General features: G+C 47.7%; 1 protein-coding gene across 1 annotated transcript in view; it reads left to right on the forward strand.

Annotated features, from left to right (window-relative positions):
• Nucleotides 1-14,984, forward strand: part of LOC135222542 (formin-2-like) — a 50,334-nt gene extending 35,350 nt beyond the window's left edge. Inside the window, exons 4-7 of the mRNA XM_064260629.1 lie at nt 118-192; nt 5,031-5,152; nt 6,369-6,470; nt 14,841-14,984. Coding sequence (XP_064116699.1) covers nt 118-192; nt 5,031-5,152; nt 6,369-6,470; nt 14,841-14,984 — 443 coding nt within the window. The remainder of the gene's footprint in view (nt 1-117; nt 193-5,030; nt 5,153-6,368; nt 6,471-14,840) is intronic.
• Nucleotides 14,985-15,377: the final 393 nt, after the last annotated feature.

Consider the following 15,377-nt stretch of genomic DNA (forward strand, 5'->3'; position numbering starts at 1 on the left):
CAAATATAATTTGGTTGCTGATCAATTTTTGCATATTAAAAGCCTTCGTAATTTTCTAGCATTCAACAACAATAAGATAACAAGTTTATTTTTAAACATGGCAAAAAAAATTTCCAGCCCTGCCAGTTTCTCTCTCAGGTGTTAATGTGACCTCAGGGCATATAGATGTCAAACAGCCCGTGCCTCCACAAGGTAAGCTCAGTCAAAACGCTCACTGACTCGTGAAGGTCTGTTGCCTTACAAACAACATGGAAGGAAGTCCTCGTTCTCGCTTTAATCTTCATCCACAGACTCGAGAAATCGTTCATAGGGTCGTTACGTACTTTTCTAAAGAGAAGGCAAACCATGCAAAGGCATCTTGTATGCTAACGATAAAAACTGATACAAAAGCAAAGAAAAAACAATGAAAATTCTGAGTAAATGTCAAAGCTGGAATTTAGTCTGTAAAGAAAAGAAGATATAAGGGTAAAACTTTACAAAGCTTGCGCGGCCTATGAAGTGCCAAAAAACACACGAAAAACGTATGTTTTGGCTTAATTTACGAAAACATGCAGTTAAAGATTAGTATATATATAAAACTTTAGAAACGGTAATGGGGGACCCTGTTGGGAACCGGGGTTTTTGGGTGGGGGAACACAGACAGAATAAAGGGCAAATGGATAGTGTTTCCAGGCGTAATTTTCGTAAAACGGTAAGGGGTGACCTATTGGGAAACCGGGGTTTTTGGGTGGGGGGAAACAGAGACGACAAAAATTAACACTGGGAAACCCACGAAAACGGCGGTGAGTCTGACCCCTTACTCTACATACAAACTGACACCGCTAGCCTAAGATGTTGCTTGCCTACCTAAGAAACATCCCGCATTCGGACATGGCTGGCCTAGGCTACGTGTTAGGTATATGTACCGAAACTTAATTTTTTTTTTCCTTGAATAAACTAACCTCTTACACTACAAACAAGAGACTACATGATTCCGGTAGTCTACACGGTTATTCATATGGACACTGCTAGCCTAGGATGTTGCTTGCCTGCCTAAAAAACATCCCTCGTTTGGACATGGCAGGCCTAAGCTACGTGGTCATAGCCTAATTATTTTGGCTGAGTTAGTAGTTCGAACACATGGGCTGTTAGCCTACGCGGAGGTTTGGAGGTGCGGAAATAATGTGCGTCCCTGTCTACCACTTACCAATAAGAACACTACATTTGTAAGTTTTACCGTTCGAACACATGGGCTGTTAGCCTACAACATCCTAGTAGTATACCTTTTTATCAATAATTTTTAACATCCATTGCTACTTGTAAAAACTTAGTAATTCCTAGAATGCCGTGATTACTGTTTTGGCCGAGTTAACAGTTCGAACACGTGGACTGTTAGGGTAAGTGAATGTTCGGAAATGGTCACCGGCCCTGTCTTCCGCTTGCCAATAAGAACACTTATCTGCTATTTACTACCTAAACGCTTTGACCCTTAACCAGGAAACATTTACCTTAACTTACAGACATCAATTAACTTACCTTATTATTGGGAGTCGTCAAATTCGTGCTCGGCGGGGGAAACGGGAAGTGGGAACAGGTTCGCGACCGCACACATGAACACGTGAAACCGGGCTTCGTACTTTGGTTATTTTCGGCGGAAGAGATGGTTTGCCAGGTACTTATCGAACGAGTCCTCCCTTCTGCCGTATTTAGGTACGTCAGCCCTAGCGTCCTTCCAGCAATGTTCGATGTTCTGGGTTGATGCCCCAGTTTCGGGATCCACAAAATACTTGGAGTGGTTCACGGTTTCATGCGTGTAGCCCTCCATTGCAACTGGAGTATGCCTGCCCAACAGTCGCTGATGATCTTGTTCGGTAATATCCACTTTCGTATTTGGGCAACTAACGTTTCCTGTGTACGGTCGGGTACCGGGACCATAAACGTTTTTTTCGAATCACGTTTGAACCCGCCGAACACCCACACTCCTTCAATGTACCTTCCTTTATTGTATTTGCGTTTCCCGAACTTGGCTTCGTCGATTTCGACGATTTTGCCGGGGACCACCTATTGGAGTACTACTATTTTCAATGTGATGTAGTACAACTTCCTGACAGAAGTTGTACCAATCATTTACGGTACGTTCACATACACCAGCGGCACGTGCAACTTCTATCTGAGTACACCGGCTAAAGTTAAAAAAAAAACTAAGAAGAACTTGCTCTATAGAAATATGAACACTTTCGAACCACGTTCCAGTGAAGCAGGACACGTTTAGACGGCAACGTGCTCGACGATCATCCAATTTTGTATGACTTTATCACACCGGAATCGATTGTTTTTGTCAATTTTACATCGTTAAGGCACCTCGGGCACCTATACGTTAATTTCAACACCTTATGCCTTGCAAAAAAGTCGAGGGTTGACTGCCGAGCCCTGGAAATAACGGAGATATCGACAATGGTTAAATCACAACCGTTGCACAGATCCATTACGTTCGCGGGCTGAAATCAAATGAACGAATTCAGGGGAATGTCGGCAAACCTAGCCGAATCGTGCTTAATCCTAGGCCTATGATTGGTTGGGCTGGATCAAATTTAAATTAGAGCATATGATAGGCCAATTAGAACGAACCTGCGCATGTGCAGTAACGAAAAACTGGTCGGCGCATGCGCAAATGCCTTTGACCTAACCTCCTAAATGCTCCCGACCGTAACGTCGCAAGCGGCGATCGGAAGAATTATTGGAGAATACCTTTCGTGCCCCCATTAAGAAGTACTGGGGACTTTAGAAAAAATCCTGTCTGGTAACGAAATTGTGTGATAATGAAATTGTCCTATTTTGGTCGGGTAAGTGTATCATCAGGTATAATTTAGAATGAAGAAGAGGTTATCTTCTATGGTGTTCTGCCGGTTACGTACTCATTACCGAGATACAAGGCCGCGAAAGCTTTCTCAAGTTTCACCGTTTTTACAAGTAACAATGGATGTTAAAAATTATCAATAAAAAGGTATACTACTAGAATGTTGTAGGCTAATAGCCCATGTGTTCGAACGGCAAAACTTTACAAATGTAGTGTTCTTATTGGTAAGTGGTAGACAGGGCCGCACATCATGTCCGCACCTCCAAACCTCCGCGTAGGCTAACAGCCCATGTGTTCGAACTACTAACTCAGCCAAAATAATTAGACTATGACCACATAGCTTAGGCCAGCCATGTCCAAATGGGGGATGTTTCTTAGGTAGGCAAGCAAACATCCTAGGCTAGCAGTGTCCGTATGAATAACCGTGTAGACTACCGGAATCATGTAGTCTCTTGTTTGTAGTGTAAGGGGTTGTTAGTTTATTGAATAAAAAAAAAAATTAAGTTTCGGTACATATACCTAACATGTACCCTAGGTCAGCCATGTCCGAATGCGGGATGTTTCTTAGGTAGGCAAGCAACATCTTAGGCTAGCGGTGTCAGTTTGTATGTAGAGTAAGGGGTCAGCCTCACCGCCGTTTTCGTGGGTTTCCCAGTGTTAATTGGGTTTGTATGTAGAGCTTATAAGGGGTCAGCCTCACAGCCGTTTTCGTGGATTTCCCAGTGTTAATTTTTGTAGTCTCTGTTTCCCCCCACCCAAAAACCCTGGTTTCCCAATAGGTCACCCCTTACCGTTTACGAAAATTATGCCTGAAACTATCCATATTTTTGCCCTTTATTCTGTCTGTGTTCCCCCCACCCAAAAACCCTGGTTCCCACAGGTCCCCCATTACCGTTTCTATAGTTTTATATATACTAATCTTTAACTGCATGTTTTCGTAAATTAGGCCAAAACATACGTTTTTCGTGTGTTTTTTGGCGCTTCATAGGTCGTGCAAGCTTTGTAAATTTTACCATAAAGACTTAGTAATTCCTAGAATGCCGTGATTACTGTTTTGGCCGAGTTCACAGTTCGAACACGTGGGCTGTTAGGGTAAGTGAATGTTCGGAAATGGTCACCGGCCCTGTCTTCCGCTTGCCAATAAGAACACTTATCTGCTATTTACTACCTAAACGCTTTGACCCTTAAACCAGGAAACTTTACCTTAACTTACAGACATCAATTAACTTACCTTATTATGGGTTAATCATCAAATTCGTGCTCGGTGGGGAAACGGGAGGTGGGTACAGGTTTGCGACCGCACGCATGAACACGTGAAACCGGGCTTCGTACTTTGAATATTTCGGCGGAGAGATGGTTTGCCAGGTACTTATCGAACGAGTCTCCCTTCTGCCGTATTTAGGTACGTCAGCCCTAGCGTCCCTCCCGCAATGTTCGATGTTCTGGGTTTGATGCCCCCACCAGTCGGGATCCACAAAATTTTTTGGAGTGGTTCCACGGTTTCATGCGTGTAGCCCTCCAGTTGCAACTGGGAGTATGCTGCCCAACAGTCGCTGATGATCTTGGTTCCCGTAATATGACAATTTGTCTAAAATTGCATTTTTCCTAACTATACAAACCTGAGGTCCTTTTACAATAGGAAGGTACTAGCGGCAGCTGGATAGGTCGTAAGCTTTCGAACAAGGGGTCGGTAGTTAACTGCTTGTCCGACAGGCGCGCGCGCGCGACTGGGAGGTAAACAAATCACTTTTGCTTTTGGTGGTCAAGCAAAACTGCAGAGTGAGGGGTGGCATGAGGTGGGGCTATGTGTAAAAGGACCTCAGGTTTGTATAGTTAGGAAAAATGCAATTTTAGACAAATTGTCATTTGTTCCGACACGGCATACAAACCTTCGGTCCTTTTACAATAGGAAGACTCACTTCTTGGTGGGTGGAATCTGAGTCTTTTGTGAACAGACTGGTGTTCGCCCAACCTTGGAAGCCTCCCTGGTCGTAAGAGCGAGGAGGGATCCAATCCTCTGTCCGATTGATCGGGGTGTGCACCGCAGGATCAATGGTCAGACCTCTGGACCGATTACTAAGAGAGAGGCAAGCGTATCTCTTCGTACCAGCAATGTAAGAACTTGTTCCTGTACAGGAGCAAAGTTAAAGTCATGGTTTTGACTCTTGTAGGCATCCACTTCCCCCCCTTGTAGAAGGAAGTGGTGGATATTCTGCTCCCATCCCTCGTGAAAGGGATAGGATGGGGCTCTGTCATATAGCTCACCGCATCTCGTCCTTGATCCAGCAGGTGATGACCGTATCCCTCTACCCACAGGTAGAGGGGTAGAAAAGATAGAAAGAGAAGCCAGTCACTTTCTCATCACTATCTATTCATACAGTCACACCAGGACTCGATGCTGTTCAGCCTGCTAGGGTCTGGGTTAGCTAGACGACGTGTTGAGCAGCCACCACGGGTCCTAAGGAAACCGATCCAAGGACCTATGGGCAATATCCAAGAGGTATAAGGAAGTTGCCTGTGTCTGGTTGTACCAGACCCCTGCCTTCCATACCTGCGCCACGGAGAAGTTCTTACGAAACGCCAACGAGGGGTGGCCGAATACTTCCTGACTTTCGTGGCAGTTCTCGTACGGGACGTACGGATGTCGTCACTACCATCAGCCTCATACGCCCTCCTGAAGACCTCACGCAGTCCAGGACGAAAGAGTGTTCTTGATACTTCTTTTCTTGTTGACCCGTTGCTAACGAAGAGGCGTCGACTCAGGCCCGAGGTGTCGAGTTCTCTTCAGATAGCGCCGTAGCGTCCTCCCAGGACAAAGCAGCATCTCATCCACATCATTATCTGCATGACGCTCCCGTACTCTCTTCGCCGATGCCAGGTCCAGCAAGACGAGGGTCATTGAGTTCCCTGGGTTGGCAAGACCTTTGGAAGCTGCTCCTAAGCAAGGAGATCTCGAACGAGTTCGAGATGTCCAATCCCGTCAGTTTCAGGAGGAGCGACAAGGCGGCTCTGTATCCTTTGACTGTGGGAACTTAGAGGAGCTTCCTGCGGCGAAGAAAAAAACGAGGAAATCCGCTACCTGCTGAAGAGTGGCTCTGAAAGAAGAGAATAGGCCCCGTCTACGACACCAACCACCGAAGACGGCCGACTTCCCCTGGTACACAGCTGCAGAGGACTGACGGACGTTTCCAGCCATCTCTGTTGCTGCGCTACGAAAAAAGCTTCTCGTTCGCAAGAGAAGGTGATAACAGCCAGCCGTGAAGACGTAGGGACTGGACTGCTCGGTGGTACCGCTCAACATGTGGCTGGCCGGAGAAGGTTGTGCCAATGGGGAATCTCTCTCGGTTCTCTTGCGAGAAGAGCCAGCAGGTCCGGATACCAAACGGCCTGTGGCCATTTGGAAGCCATCAGGATCATCCTGAGATTCGGGATGACCAGTGCTCGACTGATCACCTTGCGAATCCGGCTGAACGGGGGAAAGGCATAGGCGAAGAGGTTGTCCCACGGGTGTTGAAGAGCGTTCCTTCTGCAGCTGCCCATGGATCCTGGCACAGGGAGACCGCGAAAGAAAAACCACATGGAGCTTCCTGATGTGCCGGATGGCGAACAGATCCTCGACTGGTCGCCCCCACAGGTCCGAAGAGCCTTTCCGCCACGTCCTGGTGTAGACCATTCGGTCCTTATCACCTGATCCCGACGGCTGAGCGTGTCTGCTACTACATTCCCTCCCTGGAATGTAGCGTGCCGACAGCTCTATTGAGTGTGCCTCGGCCCACTCGTGCACCTGCCGAGTCAACTGATACAACGGGAGAGACACTAGGCCCCCCCTGTTTGTTGACGTAAGCCACCACCGTGGTGTTGTCGTACATCAACACCACTGAGTGTCCCATCAAGCGGTCCTGGAACTCTTGGAGAGCAAGGAACGCTGCCTTTAGTTCCAGTACATTGATGTGAAGGTGCTTGTCGTTCTCGTACCACACTCCTGAAGTCCGCAACTCTTCCAGGTGTGCACCCCATCCCTCGGTCGATGCGTCTGAGAGCAGCTGCATGTCCGGGGGGAGAGTGCGCGGAGGCACTCCTCTCAAGGGGTTCCTGTCGTCCAGTCACCTGGCTAGGTCCTGCCTCACCTCCTGTGTCAGTGACCATGGAAGCGGGGTGGGGGATCCGTCGCCTGTGACCAACTCTCCTTTGGTTTGGGTCTCCCTGAAGAGACCGCAGGTGAAGACGCCCCAGTTAGGGTGACTGGCTTCCCAGTAGTGACGACAGGTGTCCGATCACGACTTGCCATTGCTGAGCTACCTGTTCCTGCCGAGACAGGAACTGGTTGGCTGCCTCCCTGAATCTGCTACCGTGTCGATCAGCATAACCCAGGTACTTCATCCTCTGCTTGTGCTCGAGATCGGACTTTTCGAAGTTCAGAACGATCCCCAGATCGCGACAGAACTCGAGCAGTCGATCCCTGTCCTGTAGCAACTGCGAGCGGTAGCTCGCCAGGACTAACCAATCGTCGAGATACCCCCTCAGACATATCCCGTGCGAATGGCCCCAACAGACACCAGAGTGAACACTTGCGTGAACACCTGTGGGGCGGTTGAGAGACCGAAGCAACGTTGGCCTGAGCTGGTACACCGTCCCGTCGAGGATGAAGCGGAGGTACTTTCCGAAGGACTGATGAATGGGTATTTGTAGATACGCATCCTTCAAGTCCACTGAAAGCATGAAATCGTTCTCCCTGATAGAGTCGAGCACTGAGCGTGCCGTCTCCATCGTGAACCGGGTCTGGCGAACCAACCGGTTCGGGGGAGAGAGATCTATCACTGGGCGCCAGCCTGTCGTAGACTTTTCCATCAGGAAGAGTCGGCTGTAAAGCCCGGTGACTGATCCGTACCGATTTCTACAGTTCTCTTGCCTCAGCATGGTCTTGATCTCCTGTCTCAATGCTACGTCCTTCGATGCCCCTGGAACGTACGCCTGCTGTTGGACGGGTCCCAATGGCTGGCCAGGCACCCCCCCACTTCCGGCAGCAGGTGAGGGGGAATGCCGTCCTTCCACTGTGAACGTCGTCTGGTTGGGGCTGATCGAGACCTGACAGGAGAGAGCCGATACCGCTCCGACTCATTCCAGTCCTCGTCGAGGTCGAAACCTCAGGAGGACCGAAGGGATATATAAATACGATGTCCGAAGACACGTAGAAACGCCTCTGTCGCAGTAGAGGAGGTGAAGGAGCTTGTCGACCGTCCAGAACCGAGAGAGCCTTCTTGTCCGGAGACGAGAGAACTACCTGGCTCAACAACCCAGTCGGCAAGCTCCGATCGCGGCAGACCCACCGTCGATTTTGATTCCCTCTCGGGCCCCAAAACGACTCGAGCCGAGACGTGGCTCTGCTGGTGGGAGCGGCGATCCTTCCCCGAGGTCATTGTGCTGACGAATCAGCGCCGTAACCTCGGCAAAGTTCGTCTGGATCTCGGAAGTCACAGCATCTTGCAGAGTGGGACCGTTAAGCCCTTCGAACAAGAGCATATTCCGAGAACCTTCCTCCTAAGAAGGGGAACAGCGACAGCCCTCTCGGTCTTCCCCATCCACTTGCGCATACGTCCTGGCCGGTCCAAGAACCGTGCCTGGCACGTAGTGCGCTGTGGTGGGATCATGAGGGGCGCACCCCTCACGATCACTCCTCAATACCTCGCTCCTCCCGGTGTAACCCGAGGAGGTTGAAGGCACGGGAGAGGCAGACCTGACGCTCCCTCTTTGCTCGCTGGCAGAACCAGCAGGCTTTGAGGGCTGCAGGCGATCGTCAACCCGCGGTGGCGATCGAGCTGCAGGCCTGGTCGAACCGTCTCGCTGTGGAGAACGGCTGGACTGAGCACAGCGGCCCCGATCTCGAGTGTCAGAAGAGCTTGGTGCTGGTTGCCGTAACCCGGTCGCTTTGCTCTGTGAGAGCGACGGTCAGGCGACCTGCAGGCTCCACTGTCGCAGTGAGACCGGTGCTTGTCCTCACGGCACGTCACGTCGCTGGTTCCAGCCGTGGCTGGCACCGGCGAACGGGAGGACCTCTTCCCAGCCTCAGCCCGTGGTCGGTCCGTGGACCGTCACGTCCCCCGGGTAGCCAGCTGTTCACCGCGAGAGTGAGAGCTGGTCTGGTGAGAGTCGCCTGAGCGGGCTGTCCACCAGTCTTCCGCCCCGTGCCGTGAACCTGACGCTGAGCGACTCCAGAGGTCTGGTTTCCTGGCTGCACGGTCGCTGTAGGCGACCGTACACTCGGTACCTCCCGCGAACGACGAGGCCGGCGAGACGGACCCTGATGCAGTGGCAGAAACCACTGACACCAGGCGAGGAAGTACCGGTGTTAGCCGGTACCCCTCTGGTCCCCGTAGTCTTCTTCCTTGCGGAAGAAGAGACGGGCCCCGCTCCCGAAGGAGCAGGAGGACCAGCGGAAGGAACCCTCCCGTCCCACCGAGGTGAGACGGGTCCCGAGAAGCTCCCGAGGAAGCTTCTTAGGAGGGAGGAGGCGACCTTCTTCTTCCTCGGCTGTAAAGCCTTAGAAGTCGAAGGGGAAGAGGCGGCGGCCGACGACGATGAAGAAGATGAAGACGACGACCACGACACCTTCCTCCTCTTCTTCGTCAGCTTCCTCAGGACAGACGTAAGATCTGCTATCCGGGCGGAGCCGGGGCTGCTGTACCGAAGCCACAGGGCCCGGACGCACCTGTACAGACAGACCAAAGTCTGGGGTAGTACCAACCACGAACAGGGACGACATCAGCAGTATGGGCATCTCAGGAACAGCAGGCACGGCCAGCACATCATCGGTAGGGACAGCCAGCGCAGCAACGGCAGGAAACAGCCAGCGCAGCAACGGCAGGGACAGCCAGCGCAGCAACTGCATCCAGAATCGGCAGGTACGGCAGGCAGCACCGGAAAAACACAGGAAAGTGGAGCAGCAGCCAGCAACATCCTGGTACCGGCGGCAGGTCCAGGGCGAGTTTCTAGGGAAGGCAGCGGAAGTGTGGTCGCTGCAGCGCGGCAACCACGAGCGGCGGCGGCACGCCCCCCTCTCGGTACGCGAACGGCACTTCACAGCGGCTGTAGGCAAGACTGTTACACGTGAGGCGAGTACACCAGGTGAGGAGGGACGTCGTCACCTTGGTTGGCGTGGTCACCACTCCATGGGTGACCGCAGTAGGCCCAGACATAGAACCGCAGCCCCTGGACACCAGCACGCTCAATGCAATTTTTTTTTTTTTTTGGAAGAACGCCCACACCTCACCAAGGTCCACGCTCGTGGCAGTAGCACCTGCGGAAATAATAGTAGTAGCGATTAATGGGGGGGAAATCCCCTCGTGCGGGGGTTTGATCCCTCCCGAACGAGTGGAAGACCCCTAATACAATTGTACATCGGGCCCCGAGCGCCCTCCCCGCGCTCGACGGATCGGGCGAGGAGAAGAACGCCGATAACCTCCCCCCCCCCAAGGGGAAGAGCCATCTGTGGGAACTGAGCGGGGGGGGTCTCTTCGTTCCCCCACCCCCCCGCACAGTACCCATGTACCCAACAACAAAATAAGAGCCCTAGAGCAATCGTGCCATCGGCACGAATACAAGGCATAAGGATCAATTCCTGACTGAGCGGAACTTGAACCAAATAATATTGATGCAATCAATAATAAGGAACAAATGAAAATGCATCTTGCAAAACGATTCACTTCACAATGAATAAGGGCTCGGATCGAGCGCATTTGCGCCCTCGGTACCGAGCGCAAGGGTGAAAGGTTTCATTCCTTACCTTTATGGATCAAGGTTTCTGGAAACCTTGATCCATAATGAATTGATGCAATCAACAAATATATGAAAATGAAAAGACTACTGCGCTTGCGATTTCACTTCATATAAATAAAAAGGGGAAGGATCAATTCCCGTGAATAGCGGAACATTGATCCCAGTCAACAATGCAATCTCAATAAAAAAATGAAAATGAAAAAGAACTGCACTTGCGATTTCACTTCATTCAAAATAAAAAGGGGGAAGGATCAATCTCCGGTAAGCTCGGAAACTGATCCAAAATGAGTATTGCTACAAAAAAAAATAATATATGAAAATGAAAAAGAATACTGTACTTGCGATTCCACTTTCATACTGAATAAGTTTCCGTGCCGAGCGCATTCGTTCGGCAACGGGCATACAGGTCAAAAAAAAATATAAATGAAAAGAGCACTTACTTACGATTTTCATCTACACATTTCCAACCCAATATACGCTCGGAGCGAGCGCTCCCGCCCTCGGCACCGAGCATACACAATACGAGGATCATTCTGGGAAAATGAATTCCCGCAATTACGCCCTTCAGTCCCGGCACTCGGGTAATCGGAGGGCGTTGTGAAGCCAAGATCCTTTAATTCACAATTGAATTCAATGAAATGATTGTACTTACAATTCAGTTTCACTAGATACATAGAAAAAGAAAAACACAATCATGCGAAAGCAAACGACGATGAAGCAAGCAGAGAGCGATGATACACGTCCACACGCCAGCAGGCCGAAAGCAAAAGTGATTTGTTTACCTCCCAGTCGCGCGCGCGCGCCTGTCGGACAAGCAGTTAACTACCGAACCCCTTGTTCGAAAGCTTACGACCTATCCAGCTGCCGCTAGTACCTTCCTATTGTAAAAGGACCGAAGGTTTGTATGCCGTGTCGGAACAAATCCACTTTCGTATTTGGGCAACTAACGTTTCCCGTGTACGGTCGGGTACCGGGACCATAACATTTTTTTCTAATCACGTTCGAGAACCCGCCGAACACCCACACTCCTTCAATGTACCTCCCTTTATTGTATTTGCGTTTCCCGAACTTGGCTTCGTCGATTTCGACGATTTTGCCGGGACCACCTATTGGAGTACTACTATTTTCAATGTGATGTAGTACAACTTCCCGACAGAAGTTGTACCAATCATTTACGGTACGTTCACATACACCAGCGGCACGTGCAACTTCTATCTGAGTACACCGGCTAAAGTTAAAAAAAAAACTAAGAAGAAGAACTTGCTCTATAGAAATATGAACACTTTTGAACCAAGTTCCAGTGAAGCCAGACACGTTTAGACGGCAACGTGCTCGACGATCATCCAAATTTTTTATGACTTTATCACACCGGAATCGATTGTTTTTTGTCAATTTTACAACGTTAAGGCAACTCGGGCACCTATTTGTTAATTTCAACACCTTATGCCTTGCAAAAAAGTCGAGGGTTGACTGCCGAGCCCTAGAAATAATGGAGATATCGACAGTGGTTAAATCACAACCGTTGCACAGATCCATTACGTTCGCGGGCTGAAATCAAATGAGCGAATTCAGGGGAATGTCGGCAAACCTAGCCGAATCGGGCTTAATCCTAGGCCTATGATTGGTTGGCCTGGATTAAATTTAAATTACAGCATATGATAGGCCAATTAGAACGAACCTGCGCATGTGCAGTAACGAGAAACTGGTCGGCGCTACGCAAATGCCTTTGACCCAACCTCCGAAATGCCCCCGACCGTAACGTCGCAAGCGGCGATCAGAAGAACTATTGGAGAATACCTTTCGTGCCCCCATTAAGAAGTACTGGGGACTTTGGAAAAAATCCTGTCTGGTAACGAAATTGTGTGATAATGAAATTGTCCTATTTTGGTCGGGTAAGTGTATCATCAGGTATAATTTAGAATGAAGAAGAAGTTATCTTCTATGGTGTTCTGCTGATTACGTACTCATTACCGAGATACAAGGCCGCGAAAGCTTTCTCAAGTTTTACCCACAATCCTTTTGAAATGTCAAGAGCGGTCTCTCTCTCTCTCTCTCTCTCTCTCTCTCTCTCTCGTTCCTCGATCTCCTCTTCCTCTCTCCTTCTCCTCTCTCTCTCTCTTCTAAAATATTCCACACAGTAAATTAACACGATATCAAGTAAATTATAAGTGTGGAAGTCCAATAGCTTGTGATAATCACAAGGAAGGCCCAAAAAGATATTAGACCTATTTGAATAACAGAGACCTGGAAGAATGGAAACATTTTCGAAGGAGTGTCATGGCAACAGGGAACACCCAGAGGTATACTGCTCCCAGGAGACATTAACTAACACCAAGGAGGTTAAACCTTCTTGACAGACCACGGATTAAAAGGGGTAATTTGGAAGGGTAGGCCTTTAAAAACTCGAGAGAAGTACATTTGGCACGTAGGGGACAACGCCTAAATCGCCATGGAGCCGATAGGGTTATAGAAAAGGGAGAGAGAGAAAATCTCCACTGCCTGTTGAATTTGGAACAACCCAGCCCCGCCCCCCATTCTTTAAAAGCTCTTTAGAAGAAAACTACCCTCTCTCTCAATTGGCATTCAGAGCTAACACTGATGAGGAACACCGTTCGGGTGTTAGAAAGACTTCGTTTACTTTACGTAGTGATAAACTTTACTATAACTGAATTTTTATTACACTATGATAATAATATACCATAATAATATTTTGTGTTATCAGCCTTGATCTCCAGCTCTTCGATGTGAAGGCACAAAAGAGACTCCAAAAATAAAGGACAATCAATTAACTATGTAAAGGGAGAAATATCAACATACGTTTTACTTCTTTCCCCAGTGTTACTTGGAACACACCTTGAGAGAGAGAGAGAGAGAGATTCTAATGAACCGAGTAGGTAATCTTAAAACAAGAAAGAAATTGTGTACAAATCCAGAAATGAATTCGAGGTGACATAAAAATTGGCAATTACGCGTGAGTAATAGAATTAATAATCTTAGAAGGTCAAACGAATTATAATATGATAAGTTGTTCCACTTGATGGTTGATTCCTTATCTAGGTACGATACATATATATATATATATATATATATATATATATATCATATATATATATATATATATATATATATATATAAAATGAAATCGCTAGCAGACCCACATACATAAATGTAAACGTAAGCATGCGGGTTATTAAAAGTTCCTTTATCATTTCATTTTGGCAGAACAATGAGGTAAAGAATTTCATCTTCCAGATCTAAAATCACGAATTTTTTTATTCTCTTATCAGATTAAACTTGTAAAAGCTTACGACTTTTTAATGAGCTTGTTTTTTTAATCAAAGATGGCGGATAAGGCATTTCAGACCCTAAATTAAATCCTGTGTTATGCAAGTCATTCTTGATGAGTTATTTCGTAAGGACCAATAACGTCTTTATATTGCAGTTGTCTTATGGAAAAGAGTCAGTAACCATTGATTCCGCAAAATGGAGTCCAGCTATTAAGCGGTTTCACTTAACATTGACGAAGAGAGCCATAAGTCCTGTGTGAGGTCTTCTGGAAAGAGCCCGGTCCGAGTAAACCTTAATACTTGAAAAATAAGACGCTTAGCATTAACTTTTTCCCCAAAGGACCTTGAATGTTTGATCTAGTAGAGAAGATCACAGAAAGATATTATATCAAAATTGTTGTATTGCTTTGAATTAACAATTGTTTGTTTAAGGTCTGTCAATGATAATAATGACATTAACGACAATAAATTATGTTAATTAAATGATATTGGAAATGAGTCTACTTTGCTATCTAACAGTAAAATAAACAACTGTAATACCTAAGTTTCCAGGTAAACATCTGTTGTTTAAAAGCATAAAAGTATAGGTACAACAGATTATGTGACATATTTTGACAGAATTGTGGGTTTGATGATAAAAGCATGGCATTTGGCACACAGTTAGGACATACCCTTAGGAATATTTCTGGATATAGGGACATCTCATATTTGACCTATGGTAGTAGTGGCAACCATTTTAAAAGTGGCCACCAGTGAGACATATATATTGTGTATTAGAGGTTAGACATGGTGCACATCTTAATTCTGCTTTCAGGTCACGGTGGTGGTTTAGTCTGGCGGCTGTATCGTAGCTGTATTCTCACCGACTGACAATGGCTACACTTTTTATGATGTTAGACCCCAAAAGCCATGCTTATCTGGTACACATCTCCCATGTCTGACAGACTGAGATCAGTGTATGCTATGTCAGAGGTACACCTCCGAGATGCTACACTGTCCAGCTGAATCAAAGTGTATCACCAGTTGTTCTGGGTACTATACTCTTGCAGACAAACTCTTCGCCTTCAGCAAGGTCAGATGTCTGCTAAAGACTAGAAATCTCTCCAAACTGGATGATGGTGAGGGCCTACGAGCAACATTCACTGACCACAGAGCCTAGTGGCATGATTCATGTAGACACAAGTACAACAAAACCCAACTGTTTCGAGTCCAGAAGCAGAAACCCTCCTGTGAGCAACATTGTAGATGTCCCAAGGAAGTCCACCCATCATGGTGTAGATCAGCGCAACCTTCAGTTAACAAGTGTTTCTTTTGTGACAGACAGGCAGGTGAGGAGGCTCTGCATGAGGCTTCTTACCTTTGAGCTTGATGCCTGTGTCTGGAAATGTGACCTACAATTAGAGGACAAACCACTTTTGGCTAAACTATGTGGAGATCTTATAGTACAAGAGGCCAAGTACTATATCAAATGTCTAGCCACC

The sequence above is a fragment of the Macrobrachium nipponense genome, chromosome 3 (genome assembly GCF_015104395.2).
Source record: "Macrobrachium nipponense isolate FS-2020 chromosome 3, ASM1510439v2, whole genome shotgun sequence".
NCBI classification, from domain to species: domain Eukaryota; kingdom Metazoa; phylum Arthropoda; class Malacostraca; order Decapoda; family Palaemonidae; genus Macrobrachium; species Macrobrachium nipponense.